The sequence below is a fragment of the Lingula anatina genome, chromosome 1 (genome assembly GCF_051362555.1).
Source record: "Lingula anatina isolate TDL-2025a chromosome 1, LinAna3.0, whole genome shotgun sequence".
Classification (NCBI taxonomy): Eukaryota; Metazoa; Brachiopoda; class Lingulata; order Lingulida; family Lingulidae; genus Lingula; species Lingula anatina.
The window spans coordinates 35314888-35327833 of record NC_141767.1 but is presented as its reverse complement, the minus strand read 5'-3'; the positions used below and the strand labels follow the sequence as shown (position 1 = coordinate 35327833).

The 12946-nt window shown below is 34.8% G+C and overlaps 1 protein-coding gene across 1 annotated transcript in view; it reads left to right on the top strand.

The window, feature by feature from the left end:
• Window positions 1-12946, top strand: part of LOC106157871 (DNA polymerase zeta catalytic subunit-like) — a 38698-nt gene that overhangs the window by 2012 nt on the left and 23740 nt on the right. The window contains exons 2-8 of the mRNA XM_087002615.1: window positions 5779-5959; window positions 8459-8645; window positions 8944-9018; window positions 9973-10054; window positions 11106-11187; window positions 11368-11494; window positions 12074-12171. Of these exons, the coding sequence (XP_086858741.1) occupies window positions 5797-5959; window positions 8459-8645; window positions 8944-9018; window positions 9973-10054; window positions 11106-11187; window positions 11368-11494; window positions 12074-12171 (814 nt within the window). The 5' untranslated portion in view covers window positions 5779-5796. The remainder of the gene's footprint in view (window positions 1-5778; window positions 5960-8458; window positions 8646-8943; window positions 9019-9972; window positions 10055-11105; window positions 11188-11367; window positions 11495-12073; window positions 12172-12946) is intronic.

Below are 12946 nucleotides of genomic sequence, written 5' to 3'. Positions count from 1 at the left end.
AAATGAAACCAATGCATTGCTGAACATGACATGTATATGTGTATGTTTAAAATATTCTTTTTATACCAGGCACCTGATTAGAAGCCATGATATGAATAAAGGAAAAAGAGGGCAACCCAAAATCTGCAAGGCAGACACAAATAACAATTTGTTATATTAGATTGAGACTGATGATGATGATGAGAAGCAGCCAATGAAGAGATCCAAAGAATAATTCCTGACATCATACTAACATTGTATCGATCTATCTCTGAGGGGATTCTCGCTAAATTGCAATCAATTTACGTGGTTTAAATGTCTGTCACACCTACTGTACTGAAGCTAATTGGGGTAGTTAACTATTGTTTAGCAGCTTTAGTAGGCATGCCAGTTACTAAGCTGCGTAAGCAGAAAGCAATTTAGTGAGAAACCTCTTGGAGATGGACCAATCCTGTTCTAAAGACTGATCTAGGTATGAGAACCCAGTCTAAGAAAAAATTATGTGAACAGTCAGAGAAGAATTTCATCAGCTGTGTTAAGTTATAAGAATGATGTGATTTTTTTCTTCAGTCAACAGCTAGTATTGATATAGGTTTTACCTCCAATATTTCGATGTCTATCAGGACATCTTCTTCAGGGAATGAGGCTATCCAGGTGAGTAGCCTCTACTCAGGAGGTGTACTTGAAAAAAAAATCGGTCAATAATAGAGACAGCAAGTCAACATTAAGCCAGCATGAGGAACAATCCGGACATAAAGTAGCATATGGTCCTATAATTGACAAAATCGTGGTGATTGACAGTGAACCAAGGGAAAATTACAGAAAAGCCCTAGAAGCCATCCACATCAAAAAGACAGGGGCCAGTCTCAACAGAAATGATGGTGCCATCCTTCCTGACCTCTATCTCCCTTTCCTAAGACAATTGGGGGGGGGGGGGGGGGGGGGGGGGGGGGGGGCAAGTACACCTCCTGAGTAGAGGCTATTCACCTGGATAGCCTCTTTCCCTGAAGAAGATGTCCTGATAGACATCGAAATATTGGAGGTAAAACCCATCTCAATATTAGCTGTTGACTGAAGAAAAAATCACATCATTCTTATGTGAACAGTGTTCTCAGCTTTCATAGAGGGGATATATAATTTATTTTTATGACATGTGAAGTGATGGTAAATGTGTTAATTTTCTATATCTTTTTTATGATATATGTCAGCAGGATCTGTTCAGTATGTTTTTTTTTCTTCAAAGCAGAAAAAGTGAAGTGTAACCTTATTTTATCGGTCAGTCATGAAATAAAAGACTGATTTTAAAAATTCAAAAGAAGAATCATTGTGTTGTTGTCATTGTTTGTTGCAAACATGTTAGTAATTTGGCTGTAGAGTTGTCATCTCTATTTATTTAACTTCTATGTGCTGTTAAAATGGTAACGTACAGATCTACAATATTCCATTTAGACTCGCACCTTGCCTGGATATTGTGCAAATGTAAACTTCCCAGTGACTGCATATACCTGAACTTCTCATCTATCCATTCCCAGAAGCAACGAAAAGCCATTGAATTTTGAAAGGACTGTTTTAAATGTGTTAACTCATCTGTATTAAAGATAAAGATAGGTATATTTTTCACTCACACATTATTATGCTATACATAACAGTTCCTAACACAATGTAAAATGACATAGACCACAGTGGAAGCTGAGAACAAAAGACTCAGATGTTGTGCAACTCGGATTACCGCACGTTATAACACGCTACTGCACATAAATACTACTCATCGAAGCAGAGCAATAATCAAACCTGAAAACAAGCTAATTGGGGATTGAGCCTTTATCACCATATATGAAAGAAGAAAGGAAAAAACCAAGTATTCAAAAAAAAATTTTTTTTCTTTTTGCCTTTTTTTATTATTACGATTTTCTCAATAACGAGGGTATTTCAATTGTTAAAATTTTGTCATCCTTTTCCGTATTTTGCTGCATTTGAGGTGCCGATAAAGATCTTACAGGCTGGGTTGAAGATGAACTGGCTGAAATGCACATCACGGCAGCAACAGGGGCAGACTTTGGGCTGGGTGGCTTTTCACCTATTGCTTAAAATTATTATTTTTTCTGTCCAGCAGTAGATTTGAAAATAAAAACCTGAACCTCTAATATGCATGTTTTAAAAAATGAACAAAAAGCTTGAGATCAATTGTTTTCAACTGAATTAAAAAAATGATTCACTTAGATTATTGAAATATGAAAAGCTTCCACAAAGTTTTGTTGGCTCATTTGTCACATATTGAGTTCAATGTTGGTTCTAAAATTTTTTTAACATGCTCAAACTTTCACATTATTTAGGAGGGGAAAGTAATTATTCAACTGAAATGCAGATAAGTGTATGGCCTCTGACTTATACTATTCCATTGCAATGATATAGATTTGTTTTTTGACCAAACGTAGGCAGAAAATGGCTATTTAGAAGCATCTGTGGAATAAAAATTACACCAAAGCTATCATGCTTTTGCATACAGATTAAATTTTACTCACTCACTTCAAGGAGAAAATGTTACAAATTTGTCTCACTTGATGTACATAGAGTTGTTTACTGTTTAAACAAAATGACAAATTGTGCCAAAGCAAAATGAAGGTCACAAAATTGTTTTTGAGGATAATGTATAATATTCATCTCTTTTGTTGTTTTATTCATACTACCTGATTTACCAGTGCAAACCAGGTCATGATTTTTTTTCTGGTTATGATGTAGCAGATGATCGTTTTGAAAAAAAAATTCTCCAGCATAATGTTTGAAAGAGTATTTAACATCAGTTAAAGAAGTAATGCCTTTTATATTTAAAAAAATGATAAAATAAATACTTAATAAAGTGTACTATTGCAGGTTTATCATGAAGTGGAAAAGACGGATCATTTTCAGTCCAAAACTTTTAGATTGACTTTTGACCTCTGTGTATTTGTGAAACTTAACTCACACCTTAACTATGCGTTCATAAATAAAACTTCATTCCTCAGATTGGTTGCAGTACAGTATGAACTCAGTAGTCAAAGTCTGCCATATTCAATTCAAATTAGTTAAAAAAATTACCAACAGCAGCAGATATAATGGGATTTTCCAAAATTAATTCAAATTGAGATTTAAGTAGATATAGTAAGTAGATATAAGGGGTTATGGTAATTCAAGCAACTGTAGTGAAAATTAAACCTTCATCTTACTAGAAGTACATTGTACATCTTTTGTAAAAGAAGATGCTTGTGTAACTTGACAAGACTATATACCCATTTAAGTTGATGCAAATCATAGTACTAAGAATTATTTCAAATAAGCGCATGCTTTTTATAAAAGGCTCAAAATGCCATTAACTTGTTTCGGTTTTTGAGTTTACCACATTGAAACGTGCATCATCTTCATGGTCTAGTTGTTGAGGCATCCAGGTCACTGGTGCAACCAGGGCAAGCTACAAATAATAGATCATAGAGCTCTTGTGTCATGCACCTTGCATACCTTTTGAACCTATATAATATTTTATCTATGGCTTTCAGGTACAACTTATACCCATACAATCCTATGGAGGTCAGTGGCAAAATTACAGTAATGTTGAAGAAAACCTGAGCACCCATGTGTACTGTTGGAGTTGTGACTGTGTTTGCCTGTGACCTCATATGCTGTAATGGGGGGGGCACTGAAAAGGGTTTGGTAAAATGTCTGTAAAGCTAGACATATTGATGTGACATCAATGCCGTATGAGCTAGTGTGCTTAAAGACAATCTATGTGATGTTCCCAATTTTAAATAAAGACTGTAGGTATTTTTTTATTAATTTTACTTCTTTCTATGTCTACAAGTAGAGTGAATGGAGATTGAGACTTGAAGTCATGCAGTAAGTTATAAGTTGGTAGTGTATCCTTTTACTCAATTTGAAATCATTTTGAAGTTATTATGTAGAAATGTATATTAAAGCAAAACTATTCTAACTGAAAAATCATCTTATCATCCAGTGGAGACTGCTCCAAACTGTGGCAGGGCTTTGGGCACAGTTTTACTCTTATAACATTGTAAAATTTTCATTTTTGTATGGTGACAATGTGTAGTCACATTTAAAAATAGATCTGTGAGAAAAGTAGATAGGGCCCTCTGCTCATGAAGAGAAGCAGAGTTGAGAGAATATGTATTGAGACAACCAAAAAATAATATATTATCAATACATAGACAATATAGAAGGGGACAACGCAACTTAACTATGAAGTAAATAAGTACAGATTGCACGTGGCTCATATACATAAGACAGAAATTAAAAAAAAAAAGACTGGCAAGAGATCTATTAGCAAGAAGTACCATGCATTAACACTCTTTTTTTTATGGTCATTAAAAAGTTCTTTTACATGAAAATTTGTGCTAGTGATCCAATAGCATGTTATTTGTAGGCAGTACAAGTTAAATTAGAGTGGCTTGGTGGGAGAAGTCACATGCTCTAAGCAAGCCATGGATACACACATACCACATGTCTGTGTCTATAAATTGTTGTGCCAAAGGAGAGAGGATCTAAACAAGCAAAGTTCCCATTTTCACATGGATTCCACTTTGAAGCATTATTTTACAGTGTTCTTGTTTAGGGAGGGAAAGTGCAACCAGGAGCTTTATAAAGATGAAAGCATAAAATAACAATAAATTATATTTTTTTTTCAGTTGCTTGTACCCCTGATATGCATGGATTTTGTCTCTCCTTCTAATTAGTTCAAACTACTTTAACTGAAATTCATCGAGTTACCATCTTTATTCAGTTATCTTGTTCAAATACATTATATCTGTTTACATATATTCATGGACTGAAAGCTTGACTATATTTCTCTATGCCTAGTTTTGCTTTTACTTCATTGATTTCAAATAGTGCAGGCACATATTACACGTGCAAGTCTGCATGATGCCTTATCGTGAATTGTACAAGAGGAAGTCTGCACATATATGACGCATAAAACGGATGTTTGACAGTCCTGCGTTATTGATTAAATGACCGTGACAGTAAAGAGACAACAATTATCTGTATCATTACCCTGTTGTATGTTTACTCTCTGGCTTATGCCTGATGTCAGTTTCTTGTTATAAGTGTTTTGCTGTTCTAGGCTGGTTATCCATGATGTAAATTTGATATTTGTAGTTGCGGAGTGGTGAGAACACACTGTAATATTAATATGCAATTAGTGTCTTGGCTGAATGTGAAACCGCAGAGCATTTCAACATGGATAATTACTGCAGTTTGTGTAAAATTTGTAATAGATACTGAAAGAATCGGGTTGTAATACATGCGAGGATTAAATGGATATCACAAATACCTTGCTGACAAGGGGTGTATATCTGACTTATACTGCGGTGGATGGGGAAGATAAAATACCAACCTTCTACCCACTGTACATCTGTTAAACTATTTTCATGTTGCTAATAATGCCTTGAATGACTCGGAATGAATTATTAATATTTGAGTAGGAGACTGCTGTAATGGAAAATTTATGAAGTAGAAGACTGAATGTAACAGTGCTGTCACATGCTGTAATAAATTGATCTGGATTTTTTTTTCTAAATGCCTTGGATGATGGCAGTGTGTGTTTGCTTTATTGGTGATACTCTTTGTGATATTTTTGTTTTTAAATGTTTTGGACAGCGACAGCATTGAAAGCTAGTATAAACTGATCTATAAATTGCCTGAAAGGCTTTATGTTACTCCCTTCATGGCTTGTAAACATAAAACTGATACAAGTAAATGGGAAATATAGTAATGAATGCATATAGATTTATATATTTATTATTTTTTTCACAGAGATGAAAATAAATATGGATGGATTATAACCACAGGAACGCAATGTTCTCTCTGAGAATTGTAACTACTGACGCCTATCAAGCTGTTCCCATTCCTGGTTTAGATGTCTGCCACTCCGACTTCAGTGGGACCGAGACCAAATTTGTGCCCGTGATAAGGATATATGGATCCACACCTGCTGGTAAGTTTGACAGTTTTTCTATATTTAACTTGGCCTATTTAATTCAAGGTTATCCATATCATTCCCTTCCTCTATAAATCTTACCCTGAGTGTTTGAGAATTAAAACAGCCTAATGAAGGCAATGTCAACAGATTTTTAAACTTGCATGGTTGAGAATTGCCCCATTTGCTTTTAGGGTATGGTTAAAAGGTTTGACACAGAGAATATTATCTTTGAAATATTTTCAACACAATTTAAAAATAATCTGACAAAAAATAAGATAAGTAATCAGTGGCAGCAATGATCATAAAAAACCACCGGCTTTGGAAGTTGGACTAAGGACTTCTATTATGATCATGTATAACGTTTTTGATCTACAAAAGTATAGAAGGGACATCCCATGGTACATATATTTGTATAATGGACATGCATTTTTCAAATGCACAAAAATCTATCAAAAGTTACATTTTCTGAAAACAGCACAACAAATGTAAGATGTACGGTAATAGTGTAATAGTGTAATAGGTAATAGTGGGACAAGTTGCAGATTAGATAGGCTTTCTATAGTTAGAAATCTTTAATTAGGTGGCACAAGTTATGGGGACCCATTTCCCTCAAAACAAATATTGACAGCAAATACCCAGGTTCATTGCAGAAAGATGTGACATTTATTAGCAAATCAATCCTGTTTGTAATGGCCTGGGAAAATTTACCTGTAGAGACATATTAGTATCCATGTTACCCAGACAAAGAGCATGTGAATATAATGCTATTTTATGAAAAATGAAATAAAAGTTGACAATGAGATCTGACCTATGTTAACCTGAAATATTATAAGCATTGTCATAGGCAGTGTTTATGATCAAGTACATAATATTGGGACATACAAAACCTCTTTTGTTTGAATTCATGCATGAAGTTTTATCATTGTGATACATATTATAATCTTAATAATATGATCCTGTTTTCGCATAATATTACCAGAAGTGCCAGATGTACATGTATAAAAAATATGGCATCTAATTTTCAAAAATGGATGCTAACTACAGCAAGAGAAACTAGATGGTGTGGATGGGTAGCCATTGCATATCTCCACACTTCCCCACATTGTACAGAGCAGCTTACACTCCTGGGAATTCCCTTGATATCTAGTACAATGCCTGGGTCGTATATGAGACCATTCCCACAGACATTTAATCGATCTATCCCCCTGGAGAGTCTCACCAGATTGCTTTCAGTGTGACCGGCTTAAATGTCTGTCCCGCCTACTAAAAGCTGTAAGGGGGTAATTAACTTATGTGCATGCTCGGCTCCCGGAAGCTGACAGCAATTTAGCATCAACCCCCAGGGAGTTAAGTCGATCCAGATGGATTGATCTTAATCCTTGGGAACCTAGTCTATGTATATTTTGTTGCAAATAATCTTCATAATAACATCATATAAAAGAATTGGTGAAAATGCCAAATGTGAAAGAGGATCATCCGTCCTGCTCCTATCCCCGAGGGACAGCCCAACCCCTCATGCCCATATGAATAATGACTGGCCCATCCTCATAAAAGGTCAATCAATCCCAAAATATTTTAACTTCCTCACTCTAAAAGGAGATAGCTAAAATAACAGTGTCCAACCCCAGCAAGAGCCCTGCCCAAAGGCACACTAAAATCCCAAACTGCCTATATATGCATAATAGGTCTATCATTTCTCTTCCTCACTCTAATGGTCTATGAGGAAAAAGCAGAAATTCCTGTGTGTGATATAAACAGAATCATCCACCCCCTAAGACAGTCCAACCCCAAGGGGCCCATATTCCATCTGTACTGTTAGGTCTGCCAATACCAAATGACTGAACTTCCTGATAATAATGGTCTAGGAGGAGTTACCAGACATAGCCAGGGGGATTTGGGGGGGGGGGGGTTCAAAAGAACCACCCTTTTTGTCAGGAAAAGGTTCATTATAGGTAAAATTTGATATAGGTACACAAAGGTTTCATTGTAAATGGTCCACATTTTCAGAAAAAGAACCCCCATTTTGAAATTGCTGGCTACGGGCCTGCCAGAAATTACAATGTAAAAAGAATTGAGAATCAACCACCTTACAGGAACAGCCCAACCCACAGTTGCACAAAAAATTCTTGAGTGCCTATGCACATAGAGGAGGAGATAGCAGAAATTATAAATGCACAGATATAGGGACTCATGGACTGATGGGATAACATTATCCCTGACTTTTGGCCCCAAAGTGCTGGGATAATAAGTAAAAATAGACCCCTTTATATGTGGTTTGGTATATCTGATAAGGAAAGGGGTCTAAATAAGCGGGTGTCATGACTACTGGCAATTGTAATTCTTCCCACCAACTTTTGCTTTCCACACACATTACATTTCTATCAGGGTCTGCATAAGAGACCACCAAAAATGCCTAGTGAGAAAAAAAACCCAACACATATACTTGATCCCAAGTTCACCACACTTGAACTTAAAGTGATAAATTTCATTTAATATGCCAGTTTTGTTTTTCAGGACAGAAATGCTGTATGCACGTTCATGGTCTGTTTCCCTACTTGTATGTGCGTTATGATGGCTCCCAACCTGTGGACCGCTACCTGAAGCAGGTGGCATCGAGTATAGATCGGGCGGTAAATGTGGCCTTAGGAAATGCTAGTTCAGCCAAGCACCATGTATATAAAGTGTCATTGGTTTCTGCCATGTATGTATTATTCTGTGTGTGTGTTTTGTATTTTTTCTCCCTAAAAAGCCATTATTAAGAAATGCCGTGGTAGTTGCTGGGGGGTATTTTTTTGTAAGCACACTGGATATAGTTACATGCTCAAGCTATCAAATATACTTGTTCTGACTTGTCATATATGGAGAAAATTATTTCAAACATATCACATCAGTGAATGCAATTTTTATTAGTTTTAATGTTCTATATTTTCTGCATAAACAATGCCTTAAGCCACTTGGGAATGTTGCAGTTGCAAGTGATTGAATATATCTGATTTCAGACCATTCTATGGTTTTCATCCCAAAGAGGAGTTATTTCTGAAGATATACCTTTACAGTCCTAATATGGTAAAGAAGTAAGTTGAATGACATTCAGAAAACAATTCTACATGTAACAAAATGTTAATCTTCTTAAGGCCAAGGTCTTTTTGGAGTAATTTTTTTTCGTAAATTATCATTTTCAGCTTTATACATTAAAAAGGAAATTTATCTTCAGCCACCTCCTAAAGTTGTGATTATGTTTAGTTAGCACTATTTTCAGATGTTTGAATGAGCTGTGTTCAGGTTAAGATTAATTTTTTTTTTAATGTAGATTTTTTAACCTAATAGAAGAGCTTCCACATAATTGATTTTTTGAAACAGTTTTTTATTTGGAAAAAATGTCTGTAAGGCTCTTAAAGCATAAGCTTTGATGATGATTGCATGTCGAATGCTGGTTGATGGAAAAAATAAGTTGGTGGTATATTTTTGAAATCACTTAGATTTTGAGTTAAAAATAGATACAGAGGCAAGGTTAAATTTGTAATTTACTTGCCCTTAAATTTCGTTTTATTTGAGTTCTTCCTGATAAAACTGTATTTCACAGATCACAATACATTTGTTCAATCTTGCTTTTCCTTTTATATAAAAGTTGCTTTCAGGTAGCAGTTGCATGATGATGACTCTCTCTCTATATATATTATACGTAACATGATATAACATTTGTCTCATTCAGTTGATTGATATCTCAACTGTTCCACAAAGTAAATTATTGAAATGCCATTTGTAAATTATATATCATATAAGCTTGAACATCATTACGCTCTATTTTGTTAGTAATATTGTACAAGTTTTGTTGATTTTGCATTTTATTATGATGGTGTTGATCAAATTTATAAGATAGCGTTTTGTCTGATTTTTCAACCACCTTAATTAAGTGTTCCTTAGATATCATTCAGTTTTACATTCAATTTTTTACTGGTCCTAGAATGCCTATTAACTGATAGTTCCCATGAATATTGTTATAACTGTGCAATTTCCCAATTTTCCAGGGTAGCAGATTTGCTCCAAGGGGGAGCCATATTGAATAAACCCTTCCAGCCTCATGAGACACACATTCCATTTAACCTGCAGGTATTTACATATTTATTTACAGGTTTTATTAGTGACAATAACAGCAAAACTCTTTGTCACTTTTGTCTCCAGGAAATGTTTCCCTTTCGGATATTTCATATGAAATTTTAAGAATTATATGATCAGGTCTTGGTCGCTGAAATATGTTTTTTATTTTACATAATCATATCTTCAAATCTATGTATTGTTATATATATATATATATATATATATATATATATATATATATATATATATATATATATATATATATATATATACACACACACACACACACACACATCACAATACTAAACATATTTTTGCGCAGTGCTGTTTGCTATGCAACACATTGTGATGGTATGTTTAGTTTGCCTCTAATTTATTCATGCTGCAATATTGTAGCATATTTTCTGCGAAGAATAATATACTATATAATAAAGTCATTACCTATGCAATTCCCTTTCATCGATATTTGGTTAAAAGCTACATAATGATGATTTACCTTTTAACCCAGTTTTTCAGCCAAATATCATGCATTTTCATATGTCAAGTATTTTTCATTTTTAAAAATTGTTGATATGAAAACTGGTGCAATGTTATGCTTATCCCTTACAGATTTTTTTGTGAATTTCTGTTCTTCTTATATATCCACAAACCCAAAATCAAACCTGTTAAGAAAAACTGCTGTTTAATCAATTCACTGTTTGTTTTTGATTGAAAGGATACTCTTTTTATCTACCTTTAGGATGAAAAAAATTTTGAGGCCTTTTTATCACAGTATTATATATTACCACTGAATATAAACAGTGTGTCCTGACAATTTTGTTTTAAATGCATCAAACAAAACGGAAAATAACTGTCATGCAAGTACACTTGTGCTCACACACACGCACATTAATAATTGACTAGCTTTATTAGCCCATTGACCTGGTTTATTTGAATTCAATGTGGTGCAATTATAATAACAAAAAGGGATTAAAGTATTCAGCTATTGATTATTTTAAAAAAGGGTAATATATTCTTCTACAAATATTGTATTGACCTTTTTATTTGAATTTTATCATTTCAGTTCTTCATTGATTACAACTTGTATGGCATGAACTTGATCCATTTGTCAGCCGTGAAGTTCAGAAGAAGTCAACAACAAGCTGGTAATTCATTATATTTTTTATTTAAATTAAATTTAGAAAATAGCCTAATGATATGGTAATCTAAAATTTTATGCATAATTTCCTTAAGGTTAAATTTTTAAAATATTATAGAGCTTATGTACTGTCATTGATTGATTGAATTTTTTTTTTTTTTTTTTGAAAATTATGATGTTTTTGCAGATGGGCCCAGGGGTCCTGAAGTGAAGAGGTCTGATGACCTTTCACCTACAGCAGCTCTACTGAATGATAGCAATAAAAGCAGCCTTCATTCAAGTCAGAATATATGGGATGCAGAAAACATAGCGGAGTAAGTCAATTCTATAAATATTATATCTGATAGGGTATGTGATCTCCCAACTTCTTTACTTGAACATCATCATCATCATCATCATCATCCGAATTTATATTATACTGGCCAGGATAAATCCTCAACAGAGGGTGGGGCCAGTCTGACACGCAGTCTTCCTCTCCAACTTGATCTATCCTGAGGGTCCTCACCGACTAGACCAAGCGCTTCCCTGTCTCTTCTCACCACGTCCTTCCAAGCTAACTTTGGTCTGCCAGGCCTCTTTCTATCCTCCACTATCCTCCACTACTTCAACTTCTCCCTGAATTTGTTGTAACCATCATAGGTTGTTTGATTAACAATTCTGCCAGGTCTAACTGTAAAATTCATTTTGTTGCATGACTATGTTTGTACCTAAAATGGTAAACTATGTTGAAATTCTAATCTCCTTTTTGGATGTTAGATTTATAGACTAATCATTGCTTCAGTTCTGGTCATTTGGATATGAGTTTTGTGTGTGATACTTCAATTTCAGAGGCAATTTTTTCTAAGTAAATTTATTTATTTATTTATTTATTATTTTTGTGTCTGTATTTGCAGGGACATGCTTCTTGGTGCTGAGGTGGAGAGACAAAGTACGTGCGAGCTGGAGGTCGATGCAGTAGCAGCAGACATTATGAACAGGATGGAGGTTGATGGTAGGTTTTTTTCATTGTATATAAGATATGAAGAAATAAATTTCTTACTTTGTGGATAAGGAGTGATATTTTATGCATCTACAGCCAAACAGTAATTTATAATATTTTACTGTTGTTATATTGTTTATGTGAGATTACCTAAGTTAAAGGGGTGTTGACTTCTTGTGTTCATTTTGAGATGTGAGGAATATTATTTATTTACACTGAAAATATAAATGCACCAAACTACACTGAACAAAAATATAAACGCACAAAAGAATATGTTGATTTATTTTCATGTATGTAACTAAAGTATATGGCCAACATAAGTTACAGCAAATTTTTCTCAACAAATAGACATCACTTTGAGAGCATTGCAGGAAGTTTAAATGCATAGCCCAAGAGTTAGGGCATCAGCTACACAATGGGGTCAACATCATAGTTCACAGACACTATTAATGAGTATGGCCACCGTTAGCTTCGCACAGAGCAGTACACTGTCAGCACATGGGCATCACTAAGTTGTCAATAGTGGACTGAAGGATATTATCCCATTCCTCCTGGAGTGCAACTTGTAGTTGGTGAACATTCTCGGGAGCAGGAACATGATGGCGAAAACGCTGATCCAGAACATCCCACAGGTGATCAATGGGCGACATATTGGGTGTGGTAACACGTGGTTGGCGGGAATGTGGGCGGTTCCTAGTGCTACCAGTGTCTCTGAAGCGTCTTCTGAGACGGCTGACAGTGGAATGGTGCACATTCAGGCATGCTGCAACTTCTGTTACCAACAAGC